The 25,895-nt window shown below is 60.0% G+C and overlaps 1 protein-coding gene, 8 non-coding genes and 1 pseudogene across 10 annotated transcripts in view; 1 reads left to right on the plus strand and 9 right to left on the minus strand.

Moving 5' to 3' along the window:
- Positions 1-379: 379 nt before the first annotated feature.
- On the minus strand, positions 380-498 carry LOC120399759. The gene has a single exon (XR_005595356.1). It is a non-coding gene; the product is annotated as a 5S ribosomal RNA (ribosomal RNA).
- A 1,487-nt stretch (positions 499-1,985) lies between these two features.
- Positions 1,986-2,104, minus strand: LOC120399760. Its single transcript, XR_005595357.1, has one exon. It is a non-coding gene; the product is annotated as a 5S ribosomal RNA (ribosomal RNA).
- A 1,481-nt stretch (positions 2,105-3,585) lies between these two features.
- On the minus strand, positions 3,586-3,694 carry LOC120399788 (annotated as a pseudogene).
- Positions 3,695-5,210: 1,516 nt separating this feature from the next.
- Positions 5,211-5,329, minus strand: LOC120399762. The gene has a single exon (XR_005595359.1). It is a non-coding gene; the product is annotated as a 5S ribosomal RNA (ribosomal RNA).
- A 1,510-nt stretch (positions 5,330-6,839) lies between these two features.
- On the minus strand, positions 6,840-6,957 carry LOC120399780. Its single transcript, XR_005595377.1, has one exon. It is a non-coding gene; the product is annotated as a 5S ribosomal RNA (ribosomal RNA).
- A 1,502-nt stretch (positions 6,958-8,459) lies between these two features.
- LOC120399763 lies at positions 8,460-8,578 on the minus strand. The gene has a single exon (XR_005595361.1). It is a non-coding gene; the product is annotated as a 5S ribosomal RNA (ribosomal RNA).
- A 1,501-nt stretch (positions 8,579-10,079) lies between these two features.
- LOC120399777 lies at positions 10,080-10,198 on the minus strand. Its single transcript, XR_005595374.1, has one exon. It is a non-coding gene; the product is annotated as a 5S ribosomal RNA (ribosomal RNA).
- A 1,498-nt stretch (positions 10,199-11,696) lies between these two features.
- On the minus strand, positions 11,697-11,815 carry LOC120399764. The gene has a single exon (XR_005595362.1). It is a non-coding gene; the product is annotated as a 5S ribosomal RNA (ribosomal RNA).
- Positions 11,816-13,318: 1,503 nt separating this feature from the next.
- LOC120399782 lies at positions 13,319-13,437 on the minus strand. The gene has a single exon (XR_005595379.1). It is a non-coding gene; the product is annotated as a 5S ribosomal RNA (ribosomal RNA).
- A 6,669-nt stretch (positions 13,438-20,106) lies between these two features.
- LOC120398634 (cartilage associated protein) overlaps positions 20,107-25,895 on the plus strand; it is a 44,717-nt gene continuing 38,928 nt past the window's right edge. The window contains exon 1 of one of the 2 annotated variants that reach the window (XM_039526183.1): positions 20,107-20,755. In XM_039526183.1, the coding sequence (XP_039382117.1) occupies positions 20,282-20,755 (474 nt within the window). In that variant the 5' untranslated portion in view covers positions 20,107-20,281. The remainder of the gene's footprint in view (positions 20,756-25,895) is intronic. The other variant, XM_039526184.1, reaches the window with a different exon arrangement.

Raw genomic sequence — 25,895 nt, forward strand, 5'->3', positions numbered from 1 at the left:
ACCCATGCCGACACCGCCACCGCCACGGCCTCCTCCTCAGGGGATCAGTCCCAGAGGAGACCAGCACCCAACTTCCCCCGAAGCGGCTGGCAGGGAGCGCCAGCGCAGACAGGCCTCGGGGCGCCCGCCGCCGCTTCGGCCACCTGCCCTCCCAGCCGCGCCTGCTGCCAACGGGGCAAGACCGCCGGCTGGGTTCCAAAAAAAAAACGAGCAAGCCCGCGCCACGGGGCCGGGTGCCCAAAGCCCAAACCCTCCGGCTCGGGCGCTGTGGGCGAGGCGGCTACGGCCTGGGAGAGCTTAGCGAAGCAAGGCAGGACGAGGCGGCAAAAGCGTGTGCCCGAGGGAGACCTGCAGCCGGGCAGCGTCAGGGAGCGGCAAAAGCCTACAGCACCCAGTATTCCCAGGAGGTCTCCCATCCAAGTACTAACCAGGCCCGACCCTGCTTAGCTTCCGAGATCAGACGAGATCGGGCGTGTTCAGGGTGGTATGGCCGTAGACGCTGTTGCCTGCCGCTTTGACTGCCTTTAAACCAGCCCGCTGACGAGCCCTGCTTCTTCACTGCTATCCACTTCCAGTCCTGGCCCTCCGGCACAGCCCCGCCCCGCCCCGCCCCAACCAACACAGCCACGCGCCACCAGCCTCACACCCCTCCCTCGCCACACCAACGCTCCCGCCCCGACCCACCATCCGCAGACCCCCGACCCTGGCCCGCACACACCACGCCTAACACTCCTCCCCACCCTCACGAATACACCTCTCCCCGCCCGCCACGCACTCTCTCCTGAACGCGGGACCTCACGAACCCGCCGCACTCCACCCACGACACAAAACCCCACGCACCACCACCCCAGGCGCGCGGGCGCAACGCAACGCAACGCCCAGGACCCCGCTGCCTCACGCACACCCGCTGCCGCCGCCTTTGCTCACAGCTCCTGGCGCCGCCGCACCTCACGCCTCCCTGGGGACGCCTCCCGCACTTGGCCTGCCTTTTGCTCGCCTCCGGGAAACCCGGGACGCGCCGCCCGAGGCCTCGCCAAGGCCCTGCCCTGCCTCCCGCTTCGCAAGGCCCCGGGAGGCACGATGGGACACCGACACCCATAGGCGGTGAGTTATATGGCCCGTGGTGCCTGTGCTCCACCAATATTCAGGAACACAGACCCAGCTCCACCGATGTTTGTGCTTATATTTTCAGAGCCATCCCGCCCATAGGATGGACCAGGGCAACCAACCTGGGCCCCACGCTTTGGGGGGACACAAAGTCCAGGGCAGCCTGGAGGGTTAGTGGGGGGCCGAGCACTGGCAGCCGCAAGCGACGCGGCCCCAGCCCACCCCTCCACCCACCCCTGCTCTGCCCCATACTCCCCGCACCTCTTTCCCGCGTCCGGCCCCTCCCCCGAACTACACCCAGAGCTGGTAGGGCGGAGTGGAGGGGGGTAGGTTGGGGCCAGGTCACTTGCTGCTGCTGGTGCCAGTCCCCCCACTAATTCCCCAGGCTGTCCTGGACCCTGCATCCCCGAGGCACAGGGCCCCCCCAAAGCAGTTGCCCTGCCTGTACTATGTATGGGACGACTTTGCTTGGATCCATTCTAGGCACCATCAAAAATTATACAAACCTGGCACCCATGCCGACACCGCCACCGCCACGGCCTCCTCCTCAGGGGGATCAGCCCAGAGGAGACCAGCACCCAACTTCCCCCGAAGCGGCTGGCAGGGAGCGCCAGCGCAGACAGGCCTCGGGGCGCCGCTCGCCACCTGCCCTCCCAGCCGCGCTGCTGCCAACTGGGCAAGACCGCCTGCTGGGTTCCAAAAAAAACACGAGCAAGCCCGCTCCTCGGGGCCGGGTGGCCAAAGCCCAAACCCTCCGGCTCGGGCGCTGTGGGCGAGGCGTCTTGGGCCTGGTAGTGCTTAGCGGAAGCAAGGCAGGACGAGGCGGCAAAAGCGTGTGCCCGAGGAGACCTGCAGCCGGGCAGCGCCAGGAGCGGCAAAGCCTACAGCACCCAGTATTCCCAGGAGGTCTCCCATCCAAGTACTAACCAGGCCCGACCCTGCTTAGCTTCCGAGATCAGACGAGATCGGGCGTGTTCAGGGTGGTATGGCCGTAGACGCTGTTGCCTGCCGCTTTGACTGCCTTTAAACCAGCCCGCTGCCGAGCCCTGCTTCTTCACTGCTATCCACTTCCAGTCCTGGCCCCTCCGGCACAGCCCCGCCCCGCCCCGGCCCAACCAACACAGCCACGCGCCACCAGCCTCACACCCCTCCCTCGCCACACCAACGCTCCCGCCCCGACCCACCATCCGCAGACCCTCGACCCTGGCCCGCACCCACCACGCCTAACACTTCTCCCCACCCTCACGAATACACCCTCTCCCGCCCGCCACGCACGCACTCTCCTGAACGCGGGACCTCACGAACCCGCCGCACTCCACCCACGACACAAAACCCCACGCACCACCACCCCAGGCGCCAAGGCGCAACGCAACGCAACGCCCAGGACCCCGCTGCCTCACAAGACACCCGCTGCCGCCGCCCTTTGCTCACAGCTCCTGGCGCCGCCGCACTCACGCCTCCTGGGGACGCCTCCCGCACTTGGCCTGCCTTTTGCTCGCCTCCGGGAAACCCGGACGCGCCGCCCGGAGGCCTCGCCAAGGCCCTGCCCCTGCCTCCCGCTTCGCAAGGCCCCGGGGGAGGCACGATGGGACACCGACACCCATAGGCGGTGAGTTATATGGGCCCGTGGTGCCTGTGCTCCACCAATATTCAGGAACACAGACCCAGCTCCACCGATGTTTGTGCTTATATTTTCAGAGCCATCCCGTCCATAGGATGGACCAGGGCAACCAACCTGGGCCCCACGCTTTGGGGGGACACAAAGTCCAGGGCAGCCTGGAGGGTTAGTGGGGGGCCTAGCACTGGCAGCAGCAAGCGACTCGGCCCCCGCCCACCCCCCCACCCACCCCTGCTCTGCCCCATACTCCCCGCACCTCTTTCCAGCTTCCGCCCTCCCCGAACAACACCCAGAGCGGGTAGGGCGGAGTGGTGGGGGGTAGGTTGGGGCCAGGTCACTTGCTGCTGCTGGTGCCAGTCCCCCCACTAATTCACAAGGCGGTCCAGGAACCTGCATCCCCGAGGCACAGGGCCCCCCCAAAGCAGTTGACCCCGGATGTACTATGTATGGGACGACTTTGCTTGGATCCATTCTAGGCACCATCAAAATTATACAAACCTGGCACCCATGCCGACACCGCCACCGCCACGGCCTCCTCCTCAGGGGATCAGTCCAGAGGAGACCAGCACCCAACTTCCCGGCGGCTGGCAGGAGCGCCAGCGCAGACAGGCCTCGGGCGCCGCCGCTCGCCACCTGCCCTCCCAGCCGCGCCTGCTGCCAACGGGGCAAGACCGCCGGCTGGGTTCCAAAAAAAAAACGAGCAAGCCCGCGCCACGGGGCCGGGTGCCCAAAGCCCAAACCCTCCGGCTCGGGCGCGGTGGGCGAGGCGGCTACGGCCTGGGAGAGCTTAGCGGAAGCAAGGCAGGACGAGGCGGCAAAAGCGTGTGCCCGAGGGAGACCTGCAGCCGGGCAGCGGCAAAAGCCTACAGCACCCAGTATTCCCAGGAGGTCTCCCATCCAAGTACTAACCAGGCCCGACCCTGCTTAGCTTCCGAGACCAGGCGTGTTCAGGGTGGTATGGCCGTAGACGCTGTTGCCTGCCGCTTTGACTGCCTTTAAACCAGCCCGCTGACGAGCCCTGCTTCTTCACTGCTATCCACTTCCAGTCCTGGCCCCTCCGGCACAGCCCCGCCCCGCCCCGCCCCAACCAACACAGCCACGCGCCACCAGCCTCACACCCCTCCCTCGCCACACCAACGCTCCCGCCCCGACCCACCATCCGCAGACCCCCGACCCTGGCCCGCACACACCACGCCTAACACTCCTCCCCACCCCACACGAATACACCCCACTCCCCCCCCCCCCCCGCCCGCACTCCAGAACGCGGGACCCTCACGAACCCGCCGCACCCACCCACGACACAAAACCCCACGCACCACCACCCCCAGGCGCGCCGCGGCGCAACGCAACGCAACGCCCAGGACCCCGCTGCCCCGCGCACACCCGCTGCCGCTCGCCCTTTGCTCACAGCTCCTGGCGCTCGCCGCACCTCACGCCTCCCTGGGGACGCCCTCCCGCACTTGGCCTGCCTTTTGCTCGCTCCGGGAAACCCGGGACGCGCCGCCCGGAGGCCTCGCCCGCGTCCTGCCCCGTCTCCCGCTTCGCAAGGCCCCGGGGGAGGCACGATGGGACACCGACACCCATAGGCGGTGAGTTATATGGGCCCGTGGTGCCTGTGCTCCACCAATATTCAGGAACACAGACCCAGCTCCACCGATGTTTGTGCTTATATTTTCAGAGCCATCCTGGCCCATAGGATGGACCAGGGCAACCAACCTGGGCCCCACGCTTTGGGGGGACACAAAGTCCAGGGCAGCCTGGAGGGTTAGTGGGGGGCCTAGCACTGGCAGCAGCAAGCGACTCGGCCCCAGCCCACCCCTCTCCACCCACCCCTGCTCTGCCCCATACTCCCCCCCCCCCGCACCTCTTTCCAGCTTCCGTCCCCTCCCCCGAACTACACCCAGAGCTGGTAGGGCGGAGTGGAGGGGGGTAGGTTGGGGCCAGGTCACTTGCTGCTGCTGGTGCCAGTCCCCCCACTAATTCCCCAGGCTGTCCTGGACCCTGCATCCCCGAGGCACAGGGGCCCCCCAAAGCAGTTGCCCCCGTCTGTACTATGTATGGGACGACTTTGCTTGGATCCATTCTAGGCACCATCAAAAATTATACAAACCTGGCACCCATGCCGACACCGCCACCGCCACGGCCTCCTCCTCAGGGGGATCAGCCCAGAGGAGACCAGCACCCAACTTCCCCCGAAGCGGCTGGCAGGGAGCGCCAGCGCAGACAGGCCTCGGGGCGCCCGCCGCCGCTTCGGCCACCTGCCCTCCCAGCCGCGCCTGCTGCCAACGGGGCAAGACCGCCGGCTGGGTTCCAAAAAAAAAACGAGCAAGCCCGCGCCACGGGGCCGGGTGCCCAAAGCCCAAACCCTCCGGCTCGGGCGCGGTGGACGAGGCGGCTACGGCCTGGGAGAGCTTAGCGGAAGCAAGGCAGGACGAGGCGGCAAAAGCTTGTGCCCGAGGGAGAGCTGCAGCCGGGCAGCGGCAAAAGCCTACAGCACCCAGTATTCCCAGGAGGTCTCCCATCCAAGTACTAACCAGGCCCGACCCTGCTTAGCTTCCGAGATCAGACGAGATCGGGCGTGTTCAGGGTGGTATGGCCGTAGACGCTGTTGCCTGCCGCTTTGACTGCCTTTAAACCAGCCCGCTGACGAGCCCTGCTTCTTCACTGCTATCCACTTCCAGTCCTGGCCCCTCCGGCACAGCCCCGCCCCGCCCCGCCCCGCCCCAACCAACACAGCCACGCGCCACCAGCCTCACACCCCTCCCTCGCCACACCAACGCTCCCGCCCCGACCCACCATCCGCAGACCCCCGACCCTGGCCCGCACACACCACGCCTAACACTCCTCCCCACCCCTCACGAATACACCCCTCTCCCCCGCCCGCCACGCACTCTCTCCTGAACGCGGGACCCTCACGAACCCGCCGCACTCCACCCACGACACAAAACCCCACGCACCACCACTCCCCAGGCGCGCGCGCGCAACGCAACGCAACGCCCAGGACCCCGCTGCCTCGCGCACACCCGCTGCCGCCGCCTTTGCTCACAGCTCCTGGCGCTCGCCGCACCTCACGCCTCCCTGGGGACGCCCTCCCGCACTTGGCCTGCCTTTTGCTCGCTCCGGGAAACCCGGGACGCGCCGCCCGGAGGCCTCGCCCGCGTCCTGCCCCGTCTCCCGCTTCGCAAGGCCCCGGGGGAGGCACGATGGGACACCGACACCCATAGGCGGTGAGTTATATGGGCCCGTGGTGCCTGTGCTCCACCAATATTCAGGAACACAGACCCAGCTCCACCGATGTTTGTGCTTATATTTTCAGAGCCATCCCGTCCATAGGATGGACCAGGGCAACCAACCTGGGCCCCACGCTTTGGGGGGACACAAAGTCCAGGGCAGCCTGGAGGGTTAGTGGGGGGCCTAGCACTGGCAGCAGCAAGCGACTCGGCCCCAGCCCACCCCTCTCCACCCACCCCTGCTCTGCCCCATACTCCCCCCCCCCCGCACCTCTTTCCAGCTTCCGTCCCCTCCCCCGAACTACACCCAGAGCTGGTAGGGCGGAGTGGAGGGGGGTAGGTTGGGGCCAGGTCACTTGCTGCTGCTGGTGCCAGTCCCCCCACTAATTCCCCAGGCTGTCCTGGACCCTGCATCCCCGAGGCACAGGGCCCCCCCAAAGCAGTTGCCCCCGTCTGTACTATGTATGGGACGACTTTGCTTGGATCCATTCTAGGCACCATCAAAAATTATACAAACCTGGCACCCATGCCGACACCGCCACCGCCACGGCCTCCTCCTCAGGGGGATCAGTCCAGAGGAGACCAGCACCCAACTTCCCCCGAAGCGGCTGGCAGGGAGCGCCAGCGCAGACAGGCCTCGGGCGCCCGCCGCGCTCGGCCACCTGCCCTCCCAGCCGCGCCTGCTGCCAACGGGCAAGACCGCCGGCTGGGTTCCAAAAACGAGCAAGCCCGCGCGCCACGGGCCGGGTGCCCAAAGCCCAAACCCTCCGGCTCGGGCGCGGTGGGCGAGGCGGCTACGGCCTGGGAGAGCTTAGCGGAAGCAAGGCAGGACGAGGCGGCAAAAGCGTGTGCCCGAGGGAGACCTGCAGCCGGGCAGCGGCAAAAGCCTACAGCACCCAGTATTCCCAGGAGGTCTCCCATCCAAGTACTAACCAGGCCCGACCCTGCTTAGCTTCCGAGATCAGACGAGATCGGGCGTGTTCAGGTGGTATGGCCGTAGACGCTGTTGCCTGCCGCTTTGACTGCCTTTAAACCAGCCCGCTGACGAGCCCTGCTTCTTCACTGCTATCCACTTCCAGTCCTGGCCCCTCCGGCACAGCCCCGCCCCGCCCCGCCCCAACCAACACAGCCACGCGCCACCAGCCTCACACCCCTCCCTCGCCACACCAACGCTCCCGCCCCGACCCACCATCCGCAGACCCCCGACCCTGGCCCGCACACACCACGCCTAACACTGCTGCCCACCCTCACGAATACACCTCTCCCCGCCCGCCACGCACTCTCCTGAACGCGGGACCTCACGAACCCGCCGCACTCCACCCACGACACCAAAACCCACCCACCACCCACCCCAGGCGCGCCGCGCGCAACGCAACGCAACGCCCAGGACCCCGCTGCCTCACGACACCCGCTGCCGCCGCCTTTGCTCACAGCTCCTGGCGCCGCCGCACCTCACGCCTCCTGGGGACGCCCCGCACTTGGCCTGCCTTTTGCTCGCCCGGGAAACCCGGGACGCGCCGCCCGGAGGCCTCGCCCGCGTCCTGCCCCGTCTCCCGCTTCGCAAGGCCCCGGGGGAGGCACGATGGGACACCGACACCCATAGGCGGTGAGTTATATGGGCCCGTGGTGCCTGTGCTCCACCAATATTCAGGAACACAGACCCAGCTCCACCGATGTTTGTGCTTATATTTTCAGAGCCATCCCGTCCATAGGATGGACCAGGGCAACCAACCTGGGCCCCACGCTTTGGGGGGACACAAAGTCCAGGGCAGCCTGGAGGGTTAGTGGGGGGCCTAGCACTGGCAGCAGCAAGCCACTCGGCCCCAGCCCACCCCTCTCCACCCACCCCTGCTCTGCCCCATACTCCCCGCACCTCTTTCCAGCTTCCGTCCCCTCCCCCGAACTACACCCAGAGCTGGTAGGGCGGAGTGGAGGGGGGTAGGTTGGGGCCAGGTCACTTGCTGCTGCTGGTGCCAGTCCCCCCACTAATTCCCCAGGCTGTCCTGGACCCTGCATCCCCGAGGCACAGGGCCCCCCCAAAGCAGTTGCCCCCGTCTGTACTATGTATGGGACGACTTTGCTTGGATCCATTCTAGGCACCATCAAAAATTATACAAACCTGGCACCCATGCCGACACCGCCACCGCCACGGCCTCCTCCTCAGGGGGATCAGTCCAGAGGAGACCAGCACCCAACTTCCCCCGAAGCGGCTGGCAGGGAGCGCCAGCGCAGACAGGCCTCGGGGCACCCGCCGCCGCTTCGGCCACCTGCCCTCCCAGCCGCGCCTGCTGCCAACGGGGCAAGACCGCCGGCTGGGTTCCAAAAAAAAAACGAGCAAGCCCGCGCCACGGGGCCGGGTGCCCAAAGCCCAAACCCTCCGGCTCGGGCGCGGTGGGCGAGGCGGCTACGGCCTGGGAGAGCTTAGCGGAAGCAAGGCAGGACGAGGCGGCAAAAGCGTGTGCCCGAGGGAGACCTGCAGCCGGGCAGCGTCAGGGAGCGGCAAAAGCCTACAGCACCCAGTATTCCCAGGAGGTCTCCCATCCAAGTACTAACCAGGCCCGACCCTGCTTAGCTTCCGAGATCAGACGAGATCGGGCGTGTTCAGGGTGGTATGGCCGTAGACGCTGTTGCCTGCCGCTTTGACTGCCTTTAAACCAGCCCGCTGACGAGCCCTGCTTCTTCACTGCTATCCACTTCCAGTCCTGGCCCTCCGGCACAGCCCCGCCCCGCCCGCCCCAACCAACACAGCCACGCGCCACCAGCCTCACACCCTCCTCGCCACACCAACGCTCCCGCCCCGACCCACCATCCGCAGACCCCGACCCTGGCCCGCACACACCACGCCTAACACTCTCCCCACCCTCACGAATACACCCTCTCCCCGCCCGCCACGCACTCTCCTGAACGCGGGACCCTCACGAACCCGCCGCACCCACCCACGACACAAAACCCCACGCACCACCACCCCCAGGCGCGCCGCGGCGCAACGCAACGCAACGCCCAGGACCCCGCTGCCCCGCGCACACCCGCTGCCGCTCGCCCGTTGCTCACAGCTCCTGGCGCTCGCCGCACCTCACGCCTCCTGGGGACGCCTCCCGCACTTGGCCTGCCTTTTGCTCGCTCCGGGAAACCCGGGACGCGCCGCCCGGAGGCCTCGCCCGCGTCCTGCCCCGTCTCCCGCTTCGCAAGGCCCCGGGGGAGGCACGATGGGACACCGACACCCATAGGCGGTGAGTTACATGGGCCCGTGGTGCCTGTGCTCCACCAATATTCAGGAACACAGACCCAGCTCCACCGATGTTTGTGCTTATATTTTCAGAGCCATCCCGTCCATAGGATGGACCAGGGCAACCAACCTGGGCCCCACGCTTTGGGGGGACACAAAGTCCAGGGCAGCCTGGAGGGTTAGTGGGGGGCCTAGCACTGGCAGCAGCAAGCGACTCGGCCCCAGCCCACCCCTCTCCACCCACCCCTGCTCTGCCCCATACTCCCCCCCCCCCCGCACCTCTTTCCAGCTTCCGTCCCTCCCCGAACTACACCCAGAGCTGGTAGGGCGGAGTGGAGGGGGGTAGGTTGGGGCCAGGTCACTTGCTGCTGCTGGTGCCAGTCCCCCCACTAATTCCCCAGGCTGTCCTGGACCCTGCATCCCCGAGGCACAGGGGCCCCCCAAAGCAGTTGCCCCCGTCTGTACTATGTATGGGACGACTTTGCTTGGATCCATTCTAGGCACCATCAAAAATTATACAAACCTGGCACCCATGCCGACACCGCCACCGCCACGGCCTCCTCCTCAGGGGGATCAGTCCAGAGGAGACCAGCACCCAACTTCCCCCGAAGCGGCTGGCAGGGAGCGCCAGCGCAGACAGGCCTCGGGGCGCCCGCCGCCGCTTCGGCCACCTGCCCTCCCAGCCGCGCCTGCTGCCAACGGGGCAAGACCGCCGGCTGGGTTCCAAAAAAAAAACGAGCAAGCCCGCGCCACGGGGCCGGGTGCCCAAAGCCCAAACCCTCCGGCTCGGGCGCGGTGGGCGAGGCGGCTACGGCCTGGGAGAGCTTAGCGGAAGCAAGGCAGGACGAGGCGGCAAAAGCGTGTGCCCGAGGGAGACCTGCAGCCGGGCAGCGTCAGAAGCCTACAGCACCCAGTATTCCCAAGAGGTCTCCCATCCAAGTACTAACCAGGCCCGACCCTGCTTAGCTTCCGAGATCAGATGAGATTGGGCGTGTTCAGGGTGGTATGGCCGCAGACGCTGTTGCCTGCCGCTTTGACTGCCTTTAAACCAGCCCGCTGACGAGCCCTGCTTCTTCACTGCTATCCACTTCCAGTCCTGGCCCCTCCGGCACAGCCCCGCCCCGCCCCGCCCCAACCAACACAGCCACGCGCCACCAGCCTCACACCCCTCCCTCGCCACACCAACGCTCCCGCCCCGACCCACCATCCGCAGACCCCCGACCCTGGCCCGCACACACCACGCCTAACACTCCTCCCCACCCCTCACGAATACACCCTCTCCCGCCCGCCACGCACTCTCTCCTGAACGCTGGACCTCACGAACCCGCCGCACTCCACCCACGACACAAAACCCCACGCACCACCACCCCAGGCGCGCCGGGCGCAACGCAACGCAACGCCCAGGACCCGCTGCCTCGCAAGACACCCGCTGCCGCCGCCTTTGCTCACAGCTCCTGGCGCCGCCGCACCTCACGCCTCCTGGGACGCCCCGCACTTGGCCTGCCTTTTGCTCGCCCGCAAACCCGGGACGCGCCGCCCGAGGCCTCGCCAAGGCCCTGCCCCTGCCTCCCGCTCGCAAGGCCCCGGGAGGCACGATGGGACACCGACACCCATAGGCGGTGAGTTACATGGGCCCGTGGTGCCTGTGCTCCACCAATATTCAGGAACACAGACCCAGCTCCACCGATGTTTGTGCTTATATTTTCAGAGCCATCCCGTCCATAGGATGGACCAGGGCAACCAACCTGGGCCCCACGCTTTGGGGGACACAAAGTCCAGGGCAGCCTGGAGGGTTAGTGGGGGGCCTAGCACTGGCAGCAGCAAGCGACTCGGCCCCAGCCCACCCTCTCCACCCACCCCTGCTCTGCCCCATACTCCCCGCACCTCGTTCCAGCTTCCGTCCCCTCCCCCGAACTACACCCAGAGCTGGTAGGGCGGAGTGGAGGGGGGTAGGTTGGGGCCAGGTCACTTGCTGCTGCTGGTGCCAGTCCCCCCACTAATTCCCCAGGCTGTCCTGGACCCTGCATCCCCGAGGCACAGGGGCCCCCCAAAGCAGTTGCCCCCGTCTGTACTATGTATGGGACGACTTTGCTTGGATCCATTCTAGGCACCATCAAAAATTATACAAACCTGGCACCCATGCCGACACCGCCACCGCCACGGCCTCCTCCTCAGGGGGATCAGCCCAGAGGAGACCAGCACCCAACTTCCCCCGAAGCGGCTGGCAGGGAGCGCCAGCGCAGACAGGCCTCGGGGCGCCCGCCGCCGCTTCGGCCACCTGCCCTCCCAGCCGCGCCTGCTGCCAACGGGGCAAGACCGCCGGCTGGGTTCCAAAAAAAAAACGAGCAAGCCCGCGCCACGGGGCCGGGTGCCCAAAGCCCAAACCCTCCGGCTCGGGCGCGGTGGGCGAGGCGGCTACGGCCTGGGAGAGCTTAGCGGAAGCAAGGCAGGACGAGGCGGCAAAAGCGTGTGCCCGAGGGAGACCTGCAGCCGGGCAGCGTCAGGGAGCGGCAAAAGCCTACAGCACCCAGTATTCCCAGGAGGTCTCCCATCCAAGTACTAACCAGGCCCGACCCTGCTTAGCTTCCGAGATCAGACGAGATCGGGCGTGTTCAGGGTGGTATGGCCGTAGACGCTGTTGCCTGCCGCTTTGACTGCCTTTAAACCAGCCCGCTGACGAGCCCTGCTTCTTCACTGCTATCCACTTCCAGTCCTGGCCCCTCCGGCACAGCCCCGCCCCGCCCCGCCCCAACCAACACAGCCACGCGCCACCAGCCTCACACCCCTCCCTCGCCACACCAACGCTCCCGCCCCGACCCACCATCCGCAGACCCCCGACCCTGGCCCGCACACACCACCCCTACCCCTCCGCCCCCCCCCCCACGACCCCCCCCCGCTCCCCCGCCCGCCACGCACACTCGCCGGAACGCGGGACCCCCACGAACCCGCCGCACTCCACCCACGACACAAAACCCCACGCACCACCACCCCAGGCGCGCGCGCGCAACGCAACGCAACGCCCAGGACCCCGCTGCCTCGCAAGACACCCGCTGCCGCCGCCTTTGCTCACAGCTCCTGGCGCCGCCGCACTCACGCCTCCCTGGGGACGCCCCGCACTTGGCCTGCCTTTGCTCGCTCCGCAAACCCGGGACGCGCGCCCGAGGCCTCGCCCGCGTCCTGCCCCGTCTCCCGCTTCGCAAGGCCCCGGGGGAGGCACGATGGGACACCGACACCCATAGGCGGTGAGTTACATGGGCCCGTGGTGCCTGTGCTCCACCAATATTCAGGAACACAGACCCAGCTCCACCGATGTTTGTGCTTATATTTTCAGAGCCATCCCGTCCATAGGATGGACCAGGGCAACCAACCTGGGCCCCACGCTTTGGGGGGACACAAAGTCCAGGGCAGCCTGGAGGGTTAGTGGGGGGCCTAGCACTGGCAGCAGCAAGCGACTCGGCCCCCGCCCCCCCCCCACACCCACCCCTGCTCTGCCCCATACTCCCCCGCACCTCTTTCCAGCTTCCGCCCCTCCCGAACTACACCCAGAGCTGGTAGGGCGGAGTGGAGGGGGGTAGGTTGGGGCCAGGTCACTTGCTGCTGCTGGTGCCAGTCCCCCCACTAATTCCCCAGGCTGTCCTGGACCCTGCATCCCCGAGGCACAGGGGCCCCCCAAAGCAGTTGCCCCCGTCTGTACTATGTATGGGACGACTTTGCTTGGATCCATTCTAGGCACCATCAAAAATTATACAAACCTGGCACCCATGCCGACACCGCCACCGCCACGGCCTCCTCCTCAGGGGGATCAGCCCAGAGGAGACCAGCACCCAACTTCCCCCGAAGCGGCTGGCAGGGAGCGCCAGCGCAGACAGGCCTCGGGGCGCCCGCCGCCGCTTCGGCCACCTGCCCTCCCAGCCGCGCCTGCTGCCAACGGGGCAAGACCGCCGGCTGGGTTCCAAAAAAAAAACGAGCAAGCCCGCGCCACGGGGCCGGGTGCTCAAAGCCCAAACCCTCCGGCTCGGGCGCGGTGGGCGAGGCGGCTACGGCCTGGGAGAGCTTAGCGGAAGCAAGGCAGGACGAGGCGGCAAAAGCGTGTGCCCGAGGGAGACCTGCAGCCGGGCAGCGTCAGGGAGCGGCAAAAGCCTACAGCACCCAGTATTCCCAGGAGGTCTCCCATCCAAGTACTAACCAGGCCTGACCCTGCTTAGCTTCCGAGATCAGACGAGATCGGGCGTGTTCAGGGTGGTATGGCCGTATATGGTTACCTGCCGCTTTGACTGCCTTTAAACCAGCCCGCTGACGAGCCCTGCTTCTTCACTGCTATCCACTTCCAGTCCTGGCCCCTCCGGCACAGCCCCGCCCCGCCCCGCCCCAACCAACACAGCCACGCGCCACCAGCCTCACACCCTCCTCGCCACACCAACGCTCCGCCCGACCCACCATCCGCAGACCCCGACCCTGGCCCGCACACACCACGCCTAACACTCCCCCACCCTCACGAATACACCCCTCTCCCCGCCACGCACTCGCTCCCGAAAGCGGGACCCTCACGAACCCGCCGCACCCACCCACGACACAAAACCCCACGCACCACCACCCCCACGCGCGCCGCGGTGCAACGCAACGCAACGCCCAGGACCCCGCTGCCCCGCGCACACCCGCTGCCGCTCGCCCTTTGCTCACAGCTCCTGGCGCTCGCCGCACCTCTCGCCTCATATCCAGTCCTGTCCCCTCTGGCCCAGCCCCGCCCTGCCCCGGCCTAAGCAACACAGGCAGGCGCCACCAGCCTCACACCCCTCCCTGGCCACACCAATGCTCCCGCCCCAACCCACGATCCGCAGATGCAGGATGTGACACCCACACCGCCACTGTGCCAGATGCACACTGGCTAACCTATCCTTTGGTGCCAGAATGCTCCTTCCCCCCTGTATGAGCCCATGCCACACCACACATCTCCCCCTGACCAGGTTCCCAGCTTCCTATGGCCAGAACCTCTCCTGTCCCACCATGCCCAGCAGCCCAATAGATGCCCTCTGTGACGTTATTGATGTTATCTGGGACCATATAGAGCATGGTTGCAACCAAGGTCCTGTAATTGCACCAAATCTTATGTTAAGGGGGTCATATAAGCAGTCTAAAACCAGATTATGGGTTGCTGGTTATGATTACGCTGTCTGTATGCATGTTTCATTTTGTAGTTGAAGTTATGAATATTGGCTCTATACTGTCTGTACTTCAAACTTATGCTATGCTTCTGGGAGACATCCTAGACAAGTTAGTGTTAGCTCTGTCTAGCCTGCTTGATGGCCCATTAAGGACCATCAGCTATACTACTGATCCATTGAGAGAAGGCAGATACGCCTTGTAACTGATGAGGGCTTGGCTACACTTACAAGTTGCAGCGCTGGTGGAGGCTTTCCAGCGCTGCAACAACACCCCGTCCACACTTGCAGGGCACAACCAGCGCTGCAACTCCCTGGTTGCAGCGCTGGCTGAAAACCCATCCTGGCAGGGGTATAAGGAGTGCAGCGCTGGTGATCCACTTGTCCTCCAGGGAATAAGGAGTTATCCCAGAATTCCTGTTCAGCCACTCTGCACATCAGTTTGCACTCTACTGCTCTTGCCTCAGGTGACCCGCCCTTTAAATGCCCCGGGAAATTTAAAAATCTCCTTCCTGTTTGCTGCAGCCAGGTGTGGAGTGCAATCAGTTAATCAGTTACAGGTGACCATGCCTCCACGCGGCAAACGAGCCCCAGCATGGAGCACTGGTGAATTGCAGGACCTCATCAGTGTTTGGGGTGAGGCATCTGTTCAGGCACAGCTGCGCTCCGGTCGTAGGAATTACGATATCTTTGAGCAGATATCAAGGGCCATGCTGGATTGGGGCCATGATCGGGACGCACTACAATGCAGGGTGAAAGTTAAAGAGCTGCGGAGTGCCTATTACAAAGCCCGCGAGGGCAATCGCCGATCCGGAGCTGCCCCCACGACCTGCCGTTTTTACAGGGAGATGGACGATATACTTGGGGGTGACCCCACTGCCAATCCCAGGATAACGATGGACACTTCTGAGCAGGCTGGGGGCCCGGCGGCGGCGGCGGCGGCGGGGGGGGGAGAGGAAACCGCGAGTGAAGCTCCTGGGATGGGGGAAGAAACCGCAGATTCCCTGGAGGCATGCAGCCAGGAGCTCTTCTCAAGCCAGGAGGAAAGTACCCAATCGCAGCAGCCAGCAGTTGCAGAAGGACAAGCAGAGGAGCGGGTTACCGGTAAGCGGCTTTTATTTTCTGGGTGGAAATGTTTCTGGAGAGGAAGGGGGGTTATGGCTGCATGCATGCCAGCCTCTAAATGTGGAATAGCCCGTTGATGTGGTCTATCACGTCGCGGTAATCTGCTTCAGTTATCTCAGCAAAGCTTCATCCAGAGCGTGGGCAATATGCCTGCGCAGGTTTATAGGCAGAGCCACTGTGTCCCTTGTCCCAGTGACGGTGACGCGTCCGCGCCACTCTGCTGCCAGTGTTGGGGGTACCATTTCTGAACACAGGCACGCCGCATAGGGTCCCGGGCGGAATCCACATTGCTCTAAAAGAGCCCCCCGCTGTTCCCTAGTGACTCGCAGTAGGGAAACATCTTCCAGGATTAAGTCCTGTGAAAAATGTTGGGAGACTCTTTAGTGAAGAGATAGGGAGATAAGATCACCCCTGCATCTGCATCTTCACTCAACCCCTCTAGCACTCCAGATTACCCGAAGCAACCAGCCCCCCTCTATCACTCAAGCCCCACTTCTCCCTATATAAGTAAGCACTCCTCACTCACCATTTCGTGACTTCTGTTGTGTTATGCGTGTGTGGAAAAGAATGCTGAAGTGAGAACTCCCTCAGTGTAACAATTCATGTCTGGAGATAGTGGATACAATGCTGCCCGTGTTAAATGTTGTCATTTCTGTTTCTACAGTGACCTTGACTACTGGACTGCCCAGATGTTCAACATCACAGAGGCTTCAAAATTTGAGAAAAAATCCCCGAAAGAGCAAAGAGGACATGCTGAAAGCTGTTCTTAATCACTCTGCTCGAGAGAGTAAAGAATTGAAGGAGTGGCAAGAGAAAGAAAGCAAGTTCCGCCAGAGGGAAAGCAGGAACCGGCATAGAAATGCAGTGGCCAAGAGGAAAAGCACGGAGCGGCTGCTAAGCATCCTGGAGCGCCAAGCGGAGTCTATAGAGTCACTCGTTGCCATGCAAGCAGAGCACCACCGTGCTACTCCCCCACCCGCCCCGTCCTTTGTGCCTTGTGCCCCAATGTCAGTTCAAACCACCTTTCCCCAGCATCCAGGTTCTTACCACCACCAGCTGCCTCCAACACCTGTACATTCCCCAACCAGCCCTGATACCTACCACCACCCTTACCCTCTGCATTCAACCCCCATCACCATGCAGTATATGCACCCTGAAGTGCAGGATTCATTAAACAGCAATCCAGACAGGGCATATGCAAACTTGTGACTGTAGAGTTCACCAACCCACACCCCTGCCCTCTTGTGTTCATGAAATGTTGTGTGTCTGTCTGTCTGTCAAGGAAGTTTTTTTCTTTTCAATAAAACAATTCTTGGCTTTGAAAACAGTCTTTATTATAGCAGATAGTGAAAGATACCTTAGCCCAGTAAAGAAAGAGGCACTGCAAATCATATTATTATTATGGATAATAGAATAACAGTGTAAGCAGTGCAATTCACTCCCATGCAAGGCAGCAAACATTACTGTTGGCTTTCAGCCTCAAATTCTTCCCTCAAGGCATCCCTAATCCTTGTAGCCCTGTGCTGGGCCTCTCTATTAGCCCTGCTCTCTGGCTGTGCATATTCAGCCTCCAGGACTTGAACCTCGGTGGTCCATGCCTCACTGAATGTTTCACCCTTCCCTTCACAAATATTATGGAGGGTACAGCAAGCGCTTATAACCGGGGATGCTGCTTTCCCCCAAGTCTAGCTTCCCATACAAACATCTCCAGCGAGCTTTTAAACGCCCAAAAGCACACTCCACAGTCATTCTGCACCGGCTCAGCCTGTAGTTGAACCGGTCCTTGCTCCTGTCAAGCTTCCCTGTATAGGGTTTCATGAGCCAAGGCAGTAACGGGTACGCTGGTCTCCAAGGATCACAGTGGGCATTTCGACATCCCCTACTGTGATCTTCCTGTCTGGGAAAAAAGTCCCTGCCTGCATCTTCCTGAACAGGCCACTGTTCCGAAAGATGCGTGCATCATGCACCTTTCCAGGCCAGCCTGTGTAAATGTCAATGAAACGCCTGCGTGATCCACAAGCGCCTGGAGAACCATAGAGAAATACCCCTTACGATTAACGTACTCTGATGCCAGGTGGGGGGGGGGGCAGAATAGGAATATGCGTCCCATCTATCGCCCCTCCACAGTTAGGGAAACCCATTTGTGCAAAGCCATCCACAATGTCCTGCACGCTCCCCAGAGTCACGGTCTTTCTTAGCAGGATGCGATTAATTGCCTTGCAAACTTGCATCAAAACGATTCCCACGGTCGACTTTCCCACACCAAACTGGTTCCCGACCGACCGGTAGCTGTCTGGATTTGCCAGCTTCCAGATTGCAATAGCCACCCGCTTTTCCACCGTCAGGGCAGCTCTCAATCTTGTGTCCTTGCGCCGCAGAGTGGGGGCGAGCTCAGCACACAGTCCCATGAAAGTGGCTTTTCTCATACGAAAGTTCTGCAGCCACTGCTCGTCATCCCAGACTTCCATGACGATGTGATCCCACCACTCAGTGCTTGTTTCCCGAGCCCAAAAGCAGCATTCAACGGTGCTGAGCATTTCTGTGAATGCCACAAGCACTTTGGTGTCACACGCGGCAGGAGAATCGATATCGATATCATCGTCAGACTCCTCACTGTCACTTTGGAGCTGAAGGAATAGCTCGACTGCCAAACGTGTTGTGCTGGCGACACTCATCAGCACAGTCCTCAGCAGCTCGGGCTCCATTTGCCACAGAAATCGCGATTCACACAGAGAGTAAAACAGAAAGACACTCACAATGGCGCCAAACGCTGCCGGAAAGAAAGAGTGAATGCTGGGATGTGAAGCGATGCACCACGGGGCGCTGGCAAACAGGAAGCGGAATGACCCGCACACTTCCTTCCCCTTCCCACAATACTCAGCGCCAAAATGGGACGAGGTGCTCTGTGGGATAGCTGCCCACAATGCACCTCTCAATACAGCGCTGGAAAGTGCTGCAAGTGTGGCCACACTGCAGCGCTGGTAGCTGTCAGTGTGGCCACACTCCAGCGCTGGCCCTACACAGCTGCATGACCAGCGCTGTAACTCCCAGTGCTGCAAATTGTAAGTGTAGCCAAGCCCTCAGCAAAGTATGCAGGAACTTACCCATGTGACTCCAAACTCCATTTTGCTGTAATTTTCCATAGTAAGGACAAAGAGGTTCTTACACCTGGAAAAGACTATAAAAGGCTGATGCCTCATCTCCATCTGGTCTTCAGTCCTGCTTCTTACCTCTGGAGGGACTTTGCTACAAACTGAAGCTCTGAACAAAGGACTGAATGACCCATCCCAGCGGAGGATGTACTCCAGAGACTTGATTTGAACCTGCAGTTTATTCCATCACTGCTACATGCCTGAACTAAGAACTTTGCCATTACGGTATGTAATTGATTAAATTTAACCAAATCTAGCTCTCATCTATATCTTTTTCCTTTTATGAATAAACCTTTAGATTTTAGATTCTAAAGGATTGGCAACAGCGTGATTTGTGGGTAAGATCTGATTTGTATATTGACCTGGGTCTGGGGCATGATTCTTTGGGATTGAGAGAACCTTTTTATTTTATTGGGGTGTTGGTTTTCATAACCATTCATCCCCAGGACGAGTGACATTGGTGGTGATACTGGGAAACTGGAGTGTCTAAGGGAATTGCTTATGTGACTTGTGGTTAGCCAGTGGGGTGAGCCCAAAGTCCTCTTTGTCTGGCTGGTTTGGTTTGCCTTAGAGGTGGAAAAACCCCAGCCTTGGGCTGTAACTGCCCTGTTTTAAGCGATTTGTCCTGAACTGGCAGTCTCAGTTGGGTCCCACCAGAACTGCATTGTCACACCCTCACAAATGCACAGCACTCTGCACAACACCACCCCTACCCAGCGTGCCCACAGCCCCACCACAACTGCCCAGCACTCCCCCAAAAAACACCGCTCTTCAGTGCCCCAACACACAGAGATCTTCCCCACCCCCTCACAGCCCAGCACCTCCCCCCATTCTCACAAACCCATTCCCCCATGCCCTGCCTCCCAGCCACAACTGTGTCTGCAGGTTTGAGCCAGTAGCATAGCCAGTGCTGGTCCCAGGGTCAATTGATCCAGCCCATTGGGAGTGGCCCAGTCAGACAGGCTAAGATCTGCCTGGGCCAGGCTCCCTGAAGATGCAATTGCCTGGAGAGGCCCAGCCATCGCCCTCCCCCCCCCCTCCTCGGGCCAAGCCCAGACCCCCAGCTCCCACGTGGCTGAGACTGGCCAGGCTTCTGCACCAGTCCCAGGCGGCTCAGCTCTGAGGAGACAGCAGGTGGTGCCCCCCAGTTGGTAGGAAGCAGAGACTGCCCAGAGCGAGAGGTTCACAGGGGTCCAGCCAGGGGGCAAAGAGGAGCAGGGGGGTGTGGGCCAGGCTGAGAGGAGCAAGTGGGCGGGGGCGGGGGGGGGAGCCAGCAGGGTCTCAGGGCACAGTGCAAGTGGAGCAGGCCAGGGCCCCTTCTGAGCATAGGCCGGGCTCCATGGAGCCACTGGTGCCACTGTAAACCTGGCACTGCCTGGGGTGTCTCTTAGCGTGTAGGCGCAGCAGTGAGGCTGCCTGACAGTTCCCCTCCCTCCTTATATTTGGCTCTGACACCTCATGTGCTGGGCGGGCAGGCGCAGTGCTTCTTTCCCCGCCCCTGCTGCATGCCGGCTTGGGGCCCGTCTCCCCTCCCCCGGTGCAAAGGGGCCGGCAGGCCCATTGTCCATTTTCCCTAGGGCCGCCTCGCCCGCTCGTCGTGCTTCCGCCGGGCTGGTAGCTGTCCCGCGGTGCCGGGTCCGGGAGCAGCGCTGGCGGCGGGCAGGATGGGCTGCGAGCGGCCGGGAGCTATGGGGCTGGGGCTGGGGCTGCTGCTGCTGGCGCTGGCCGGGGCGCGGGCGCAGTACGAGCGCTACAGCTTCAAGAGCTTTCCCCGGGACGAGCTGATGCCGCTGGAGTCCGCCTATCGCTACGGCCTGGACCAGTACAGCAGCGAGAACTGGCCCGAGAGCGTCAGCTACCTGGAGGTGAGCATGCGGCTGCACCGCCTGCTGCGGGACAGCGAGGCCTTCTGCCACCTCAACTGCAGCGCTGCCCGCCTGCCGCCGCGCGGCTCCCCGGCCCGCTTCGCCGGCTTCCCGGAGCTGCGCCTCTTCGCGGACGTGCTGCAGCGGGCGCAGTGCCTCAAGCGCTGCAAGCAGGGGCTGCCCGCCTTCCGCCAGTCCCAGCCCAGCCGCGAGGTGCTCGACGAGTTCCAGAGGCGAGAGCCCTACAAGTTCCTGCAGTACGCCTACTACAAGGTGAGGCCGCCCCGCGGCTCCCCCAGCGCCCCACTGCCTTACATATACCCCCCCAGTGCCCCACTGTCCTGTCATACACCCAGTGCCCCACTGCCTTACCGTACCCCCCCAGTGCCCCACTGCCCTGTCATACACCCAGTGCCCCACTGCTCCCCAGTGTAACACTGCCTTACCATACTCCATAGTGCCCCACTGCCCTGTCATATATCCAGTGTCCCATTGCCCTAGTATAAACCCAGCGCCCCACTGCCAATCAATGCCCCAGCATACACACAATGCCCCACACACTTTCTGCCCCCATTACATCCCTGTGCACCCATAGTGCCCACTGCCCTATCATACACCTACCATCCCCATTGCACCTCCATGGCCCCTCCTTGCCCCCACACCTGCTGCCCCATGACACTCCAGTGTTCTCTCTGCCCCTCACTGCCCCATTACACAGCCAGTGTCCCGACATACTTACTGCCCACTGTGCCCCATCACACATACTGTGCCCCCACCTGAGTGCCCATTTCACCCATGGTGCCTCCACTGCCCCCTACCCCTCACAGATCCTCTAACCCCCATGACCACCGCCCCATCATATTTTTACAGGGCCGGCTCCAGGCACTAGCATTCCAAGCTGGTGCTTGGGGTGGCATTCTGCAAGGGGCGGCAGTCCCTGTTGTTTTGCCCCCAAGCAGCGTGCGGAATTGCCGCCGCTGGCGGCGGGGGCAGTCCGTGCGCCCTTAGGGCAGCAGGCGCGTTTCCGCGATGGCGGCAATTCGGCGGCAGCTTCTATGTTTCGCTGTCTGCGGCGGCTTCAGCTAAACATAGAAGCTGCCGCCAAATTGCCGCCACGGAAACGCGCCTACCACCCTAAGGGCACACGGACTGCCCCCCCCTCCCCCTCCACACCCGCGGCAGCAATTCGGCGCGCTGATTGGGGCGGCGAAAACCGTAGAGCTGGCCCTGTATTTTTAGTGCTACTCACCACCTTATCATACTGCCACAATACACACACCATGCTCTCTGCTGTCATGCATTCACCACCCTATCACTAGTGTCTCCACTGCCTCTACCCCACCCTACTTTGTGCCCATTGCCTCCCCCACCCTGTCATACACCCCAGTGCTTCCTGGCCCTGCACCCCACTACCTCCCCTTTCCCTATACCATAGTCTCATTTTGCAGTGTAATGTCTTTTACACCCTCCTCCACACACACACTCTCTGCTTGCACTCACATCCCTCCCTGCCCATTTCCTATCTCATGTACTCCACTCTGTATTTCAGTGTAATGCTGCACCTGCCCCCCATATGTTCCCTCTCCCAGGATATCCAACCACCTCAGCACACACTTCAGTGTGCCCCTGCATGCACACCCCCACACACATCTCCTTATACTTCGGTTGCTTCCTCCCTATTGCCTGTCCCCCTCACCCAATCACCTTCTTCAAGGTAATAGTGCATCCCCTGCCCATTATCTCCCCTCATATATCCTACTACTGGATTCTTGTACACCCCATGCCTAGGATGTATACCCACTATCCTACCAATTACGCCCCAACCTCAGCCAACTACCTTTGCCAGGACATCCCATCCTACAGTCTATTGCATTATCTTATTCTTCACTGCCTTCACCCAGGCCATCCCATTCCAATTCGCACTGCCTCCCCTAGGCCAACTGAACTTCAAATAACCTAGTCTACTCTCTCATACATTCCCCCTCCCCCCCACTTCAGATTATCCCACCCCAATACGCACAGTTCTCTTCTCCCACAGGCAGGGGCGGCTCTAGACATTTTGCCGCCCCAAGCACAGCGGCATGCCACGGGGGGCACTCTGCCGGCCGCCGGTCCCGCGGCTTCGGTGGAGCCGTGGGACCAGCGGACCCTCCACAGGCACGCCTGCAGGAGGTCCACCGGAGCCGCAGGACCAGCGGACCCTCCGCAGGCATGCCGCCGAAGGCTGGCTGCCTGCCGCCCTCCCGGCGACCGGCAGAGCACCCCCCGTGGCATGCCGCCCCAAGCACGCGCTTGGCGTGCTGGGGCCTGGAGCCGCCCCTGCCCACAGGTTATCCTGCTCCATTTTTCACTGCCTCACCTACATGTTCTCTCTCCACTGGCTCCCCTAGGCCATCCTACCCCTTGCCCCCACTCTGTGACTTCCCTGTGCTGTCTCACCCCCAGATCCTGTAGCCCACTCCTCCCATATGCTCCCATCTCATGCCCCTATAATATAATGCAGCTCTGATCACAACCCCATATTTTCTCAGTCTTCCCGAAAATCATCCCACCTACTTGCCTGAATTACACCACTCAGCCCTTCTCTCACCAACTGCCTTACTCCTGCTGGAATTCTGCACCACTGCACAATGCAGAATTTGCACAGAATTCATGTTCCTCACAGAATTTTATTTTTTCATGGAGAATTTTTTATTTCCCTTACCCCCTTGGGCATCCCTATCCCCGCCGCTCCTCAACCCAAGCTAGGCAGCACAGCAGGCCCAAGGCAGGGCAGGGGGAATGGCTTTCCAAGCTCTCATTCTCTTGGCTGAATACAGCGAGAGCCAGGACGCTCTCATTCTGCCCTGTGCTGGGCAAGATGCAGCCATTTCACATTTCCTATTTCAAGGAAACAGGACAACAATATCAAAAAGAAGAGGAACTTATTTTTCAGAGACATCACCCTGTAATGTTGTATTCAGCAGGATCACTTGTATTACATGATCTGATTTTATTTTTTTTTGGTGGTTGCTGCTTGAAAGCATATTCTTTATCTGATAAAGTGCTTTTTAGGCTTCTGCTGCATGGGAAATTTCTACCACTTACACCAACATAACACCCTGTGTGCACACTCTTATTCCATTATAAGAGTGGCTTCTTCTAGTATAAGCTAAACCCCTTGTGAAGTAACATAACCTAAACCAGAAATCTTCCCAGTTGTCATGAAATAAACTGGAAAAAAACAAAACGCTTATGCCAGAATAAGAGTGTTCACATGGGGGTGGAGAGTTATTTCGACATAACTAGGTTGATTTAAATTCACACCTAATACAAACAAACAAAAATTCCCATGTAGATAAGTAACTCCTTATTAGATACAAGTTGCAGGACATGAGGTACCAAATACATCTCTTTAAAAATGAATGGGCAGTAACTCTACCCTCAACTCATATTCACCCTCCTAATTCCCAAACCAATATATACCTGACCATACCAGCCCTAATTTATCCTCCCATCCCCACCCTTTACAGAGCATGCAGTCTTTACAAAGTACTTATGATCACGGTAGCAAGCATGCCGGATACATAAAATGTTTATGCGTAAAGTATTCAGTAAATTACTAGCGAACACATCAGTGCCTTAACTCAAGCAACAGCATAAGTATATGAGATCATTTGCAGAATATATTATAATTTGCAATTTGATTCAGTCATCAAAATTAAGAGTTTACGTGGCTTCTGCATTCTAGGTATCGTGCAGCTATAAATCACTGCAGGCCCCACAAACCGTTTCTTGGCTGATGGGTTTTGTTAAGGAAGGAATGTTTGTCATTTATTTTCTCGATAACACCACTGTCAGGGGAAACTTTGGATGAAATTTTTCAAGTGACTTAGTATTTACTCATGTGAGTGTAGAAGAAAAACTTTGCCACGTCTCAGATCCTGGGAGCAGATATTCTTATTCCTGCATTTGCTCCTTTGAAGGTCAGGTTTGTCTTTCTCATTTCTGCTGAGTTTACTTTCTTCAATATGTATACAACTTTTTTTTTTTTAATGTAACACACAGAGATTACAAATAAATCATGGACTAAGCAAAAGAGAAATAAATATCAACCTAACCAGCAAACAGGTTTGAAGAGTAAAGCACAAGACAGGAAGCAGAACTGGACAGCTGACGAAAGTGCAGCTGCATTTATTCTTGGTCTTTGCTATGTCTGGCCTGATTACACATATATGTGGAGAAGGCCAGTAAATGCTATTGGCAACATTACAGCTCCTTGACAGTTATAGCTTCACAGCAGCCAAACTATACTTAAGGGTGGGATTGGCAATTTTGTGCCCTTTCTCCTCTTGATTTAGCCAGTGGGAATGAAATTTTTCCTTCTATAAGCAAAATGTTGGGGGTTTGTGCATGTTTGTTTTGGGTTTTTTGTTCATAAGTATCTTTGCATAAGCTACTTCAGACATTGTGAAGAGCACACTGGATTGTGTTGGCCAGAATCTTAGCTTATCATAGCATGGGGAGAAAATGATTTAGCACTTCCAGAAATGTCAGATGGTTCCCTTCCCCTCCCGCCTGCTGCTCCCTCCCCCTCCAGCTAAGTTGGCATGTAAATAGTTCTGGGTACCAAATGCATACTTTACTAAATATCTCTAATGTGGCTCAAAGAGACAATGTCAGTTTGAAATCAGGTCAATTAAATAAATGACCAGGTAGCGTATTGGCCTATCTGTCCACTACCCAATTGTTGTGGTTTTATAACAGCATTTTCCCAGGTGTTTTTATATATATATATTTGTCCCCTGTTGCTGTGTGAATGATTACATAAACAGCAGAGGAAGCTGGCAGACAGCCCAATTCATCAGCCATTTATGCACAAAAGTGGTGCAGGATTGGGCAAAGGAAACTGTACATTTTGTGCATTGACCATTATATGAATTGGGAAGGAAAAAAATTAAAAATTACTGGTCTCTTTGATTTATAATAATCATGGCTGCTATTTGTAACAATAGGTGGTAAACATTAAGACAAAATGAACAGTTCAGAACTGTGTTGGCAGCAGTAAAACTAACCAGGATCATGTCAATTTTACTCTGCTGATGCTTGGGAATGCTTTTGAGTAGCAGAACAGACCCACTGGAGCTGTGACCTCACTAATTGCCCTCCTTTCCCACCACTATCTTTTGTTCTCTGCATAGTGGGTGTCTGATAAAATTATTCATGTCCCAAAATGTAGCACGTTACTGCAGTTTTTTTAGATTGTAAAGCCCTTAGCTCTCAAACAGTGGGTTTTGTTTTTTTCTGGGTCTTGTACAGTAGACTGTGGAGCAGATTATCAGTGGGTTAAGAAATAAAAAGTAAGACACCAGAGCAAATGTAATACAGTACTTGAATTACAAAATGGCATCCAGAAATCTCAGTACGTGGCTTT

This window comes from Mauremys reevesii, linkage group 2, assembly GCF_016161935.1.
Source record: "Mauremys reevesii isolate NIE-2019 linkage group 2, ASM1616193v1, whole genome shotgun sequence".
In the NCBI taxonomy this organism is placed as follows: Eukaryota; Metazoa; Chordata; order Testudines; family Geoemydidae; genus Mauremys; species Mauremys reevesii.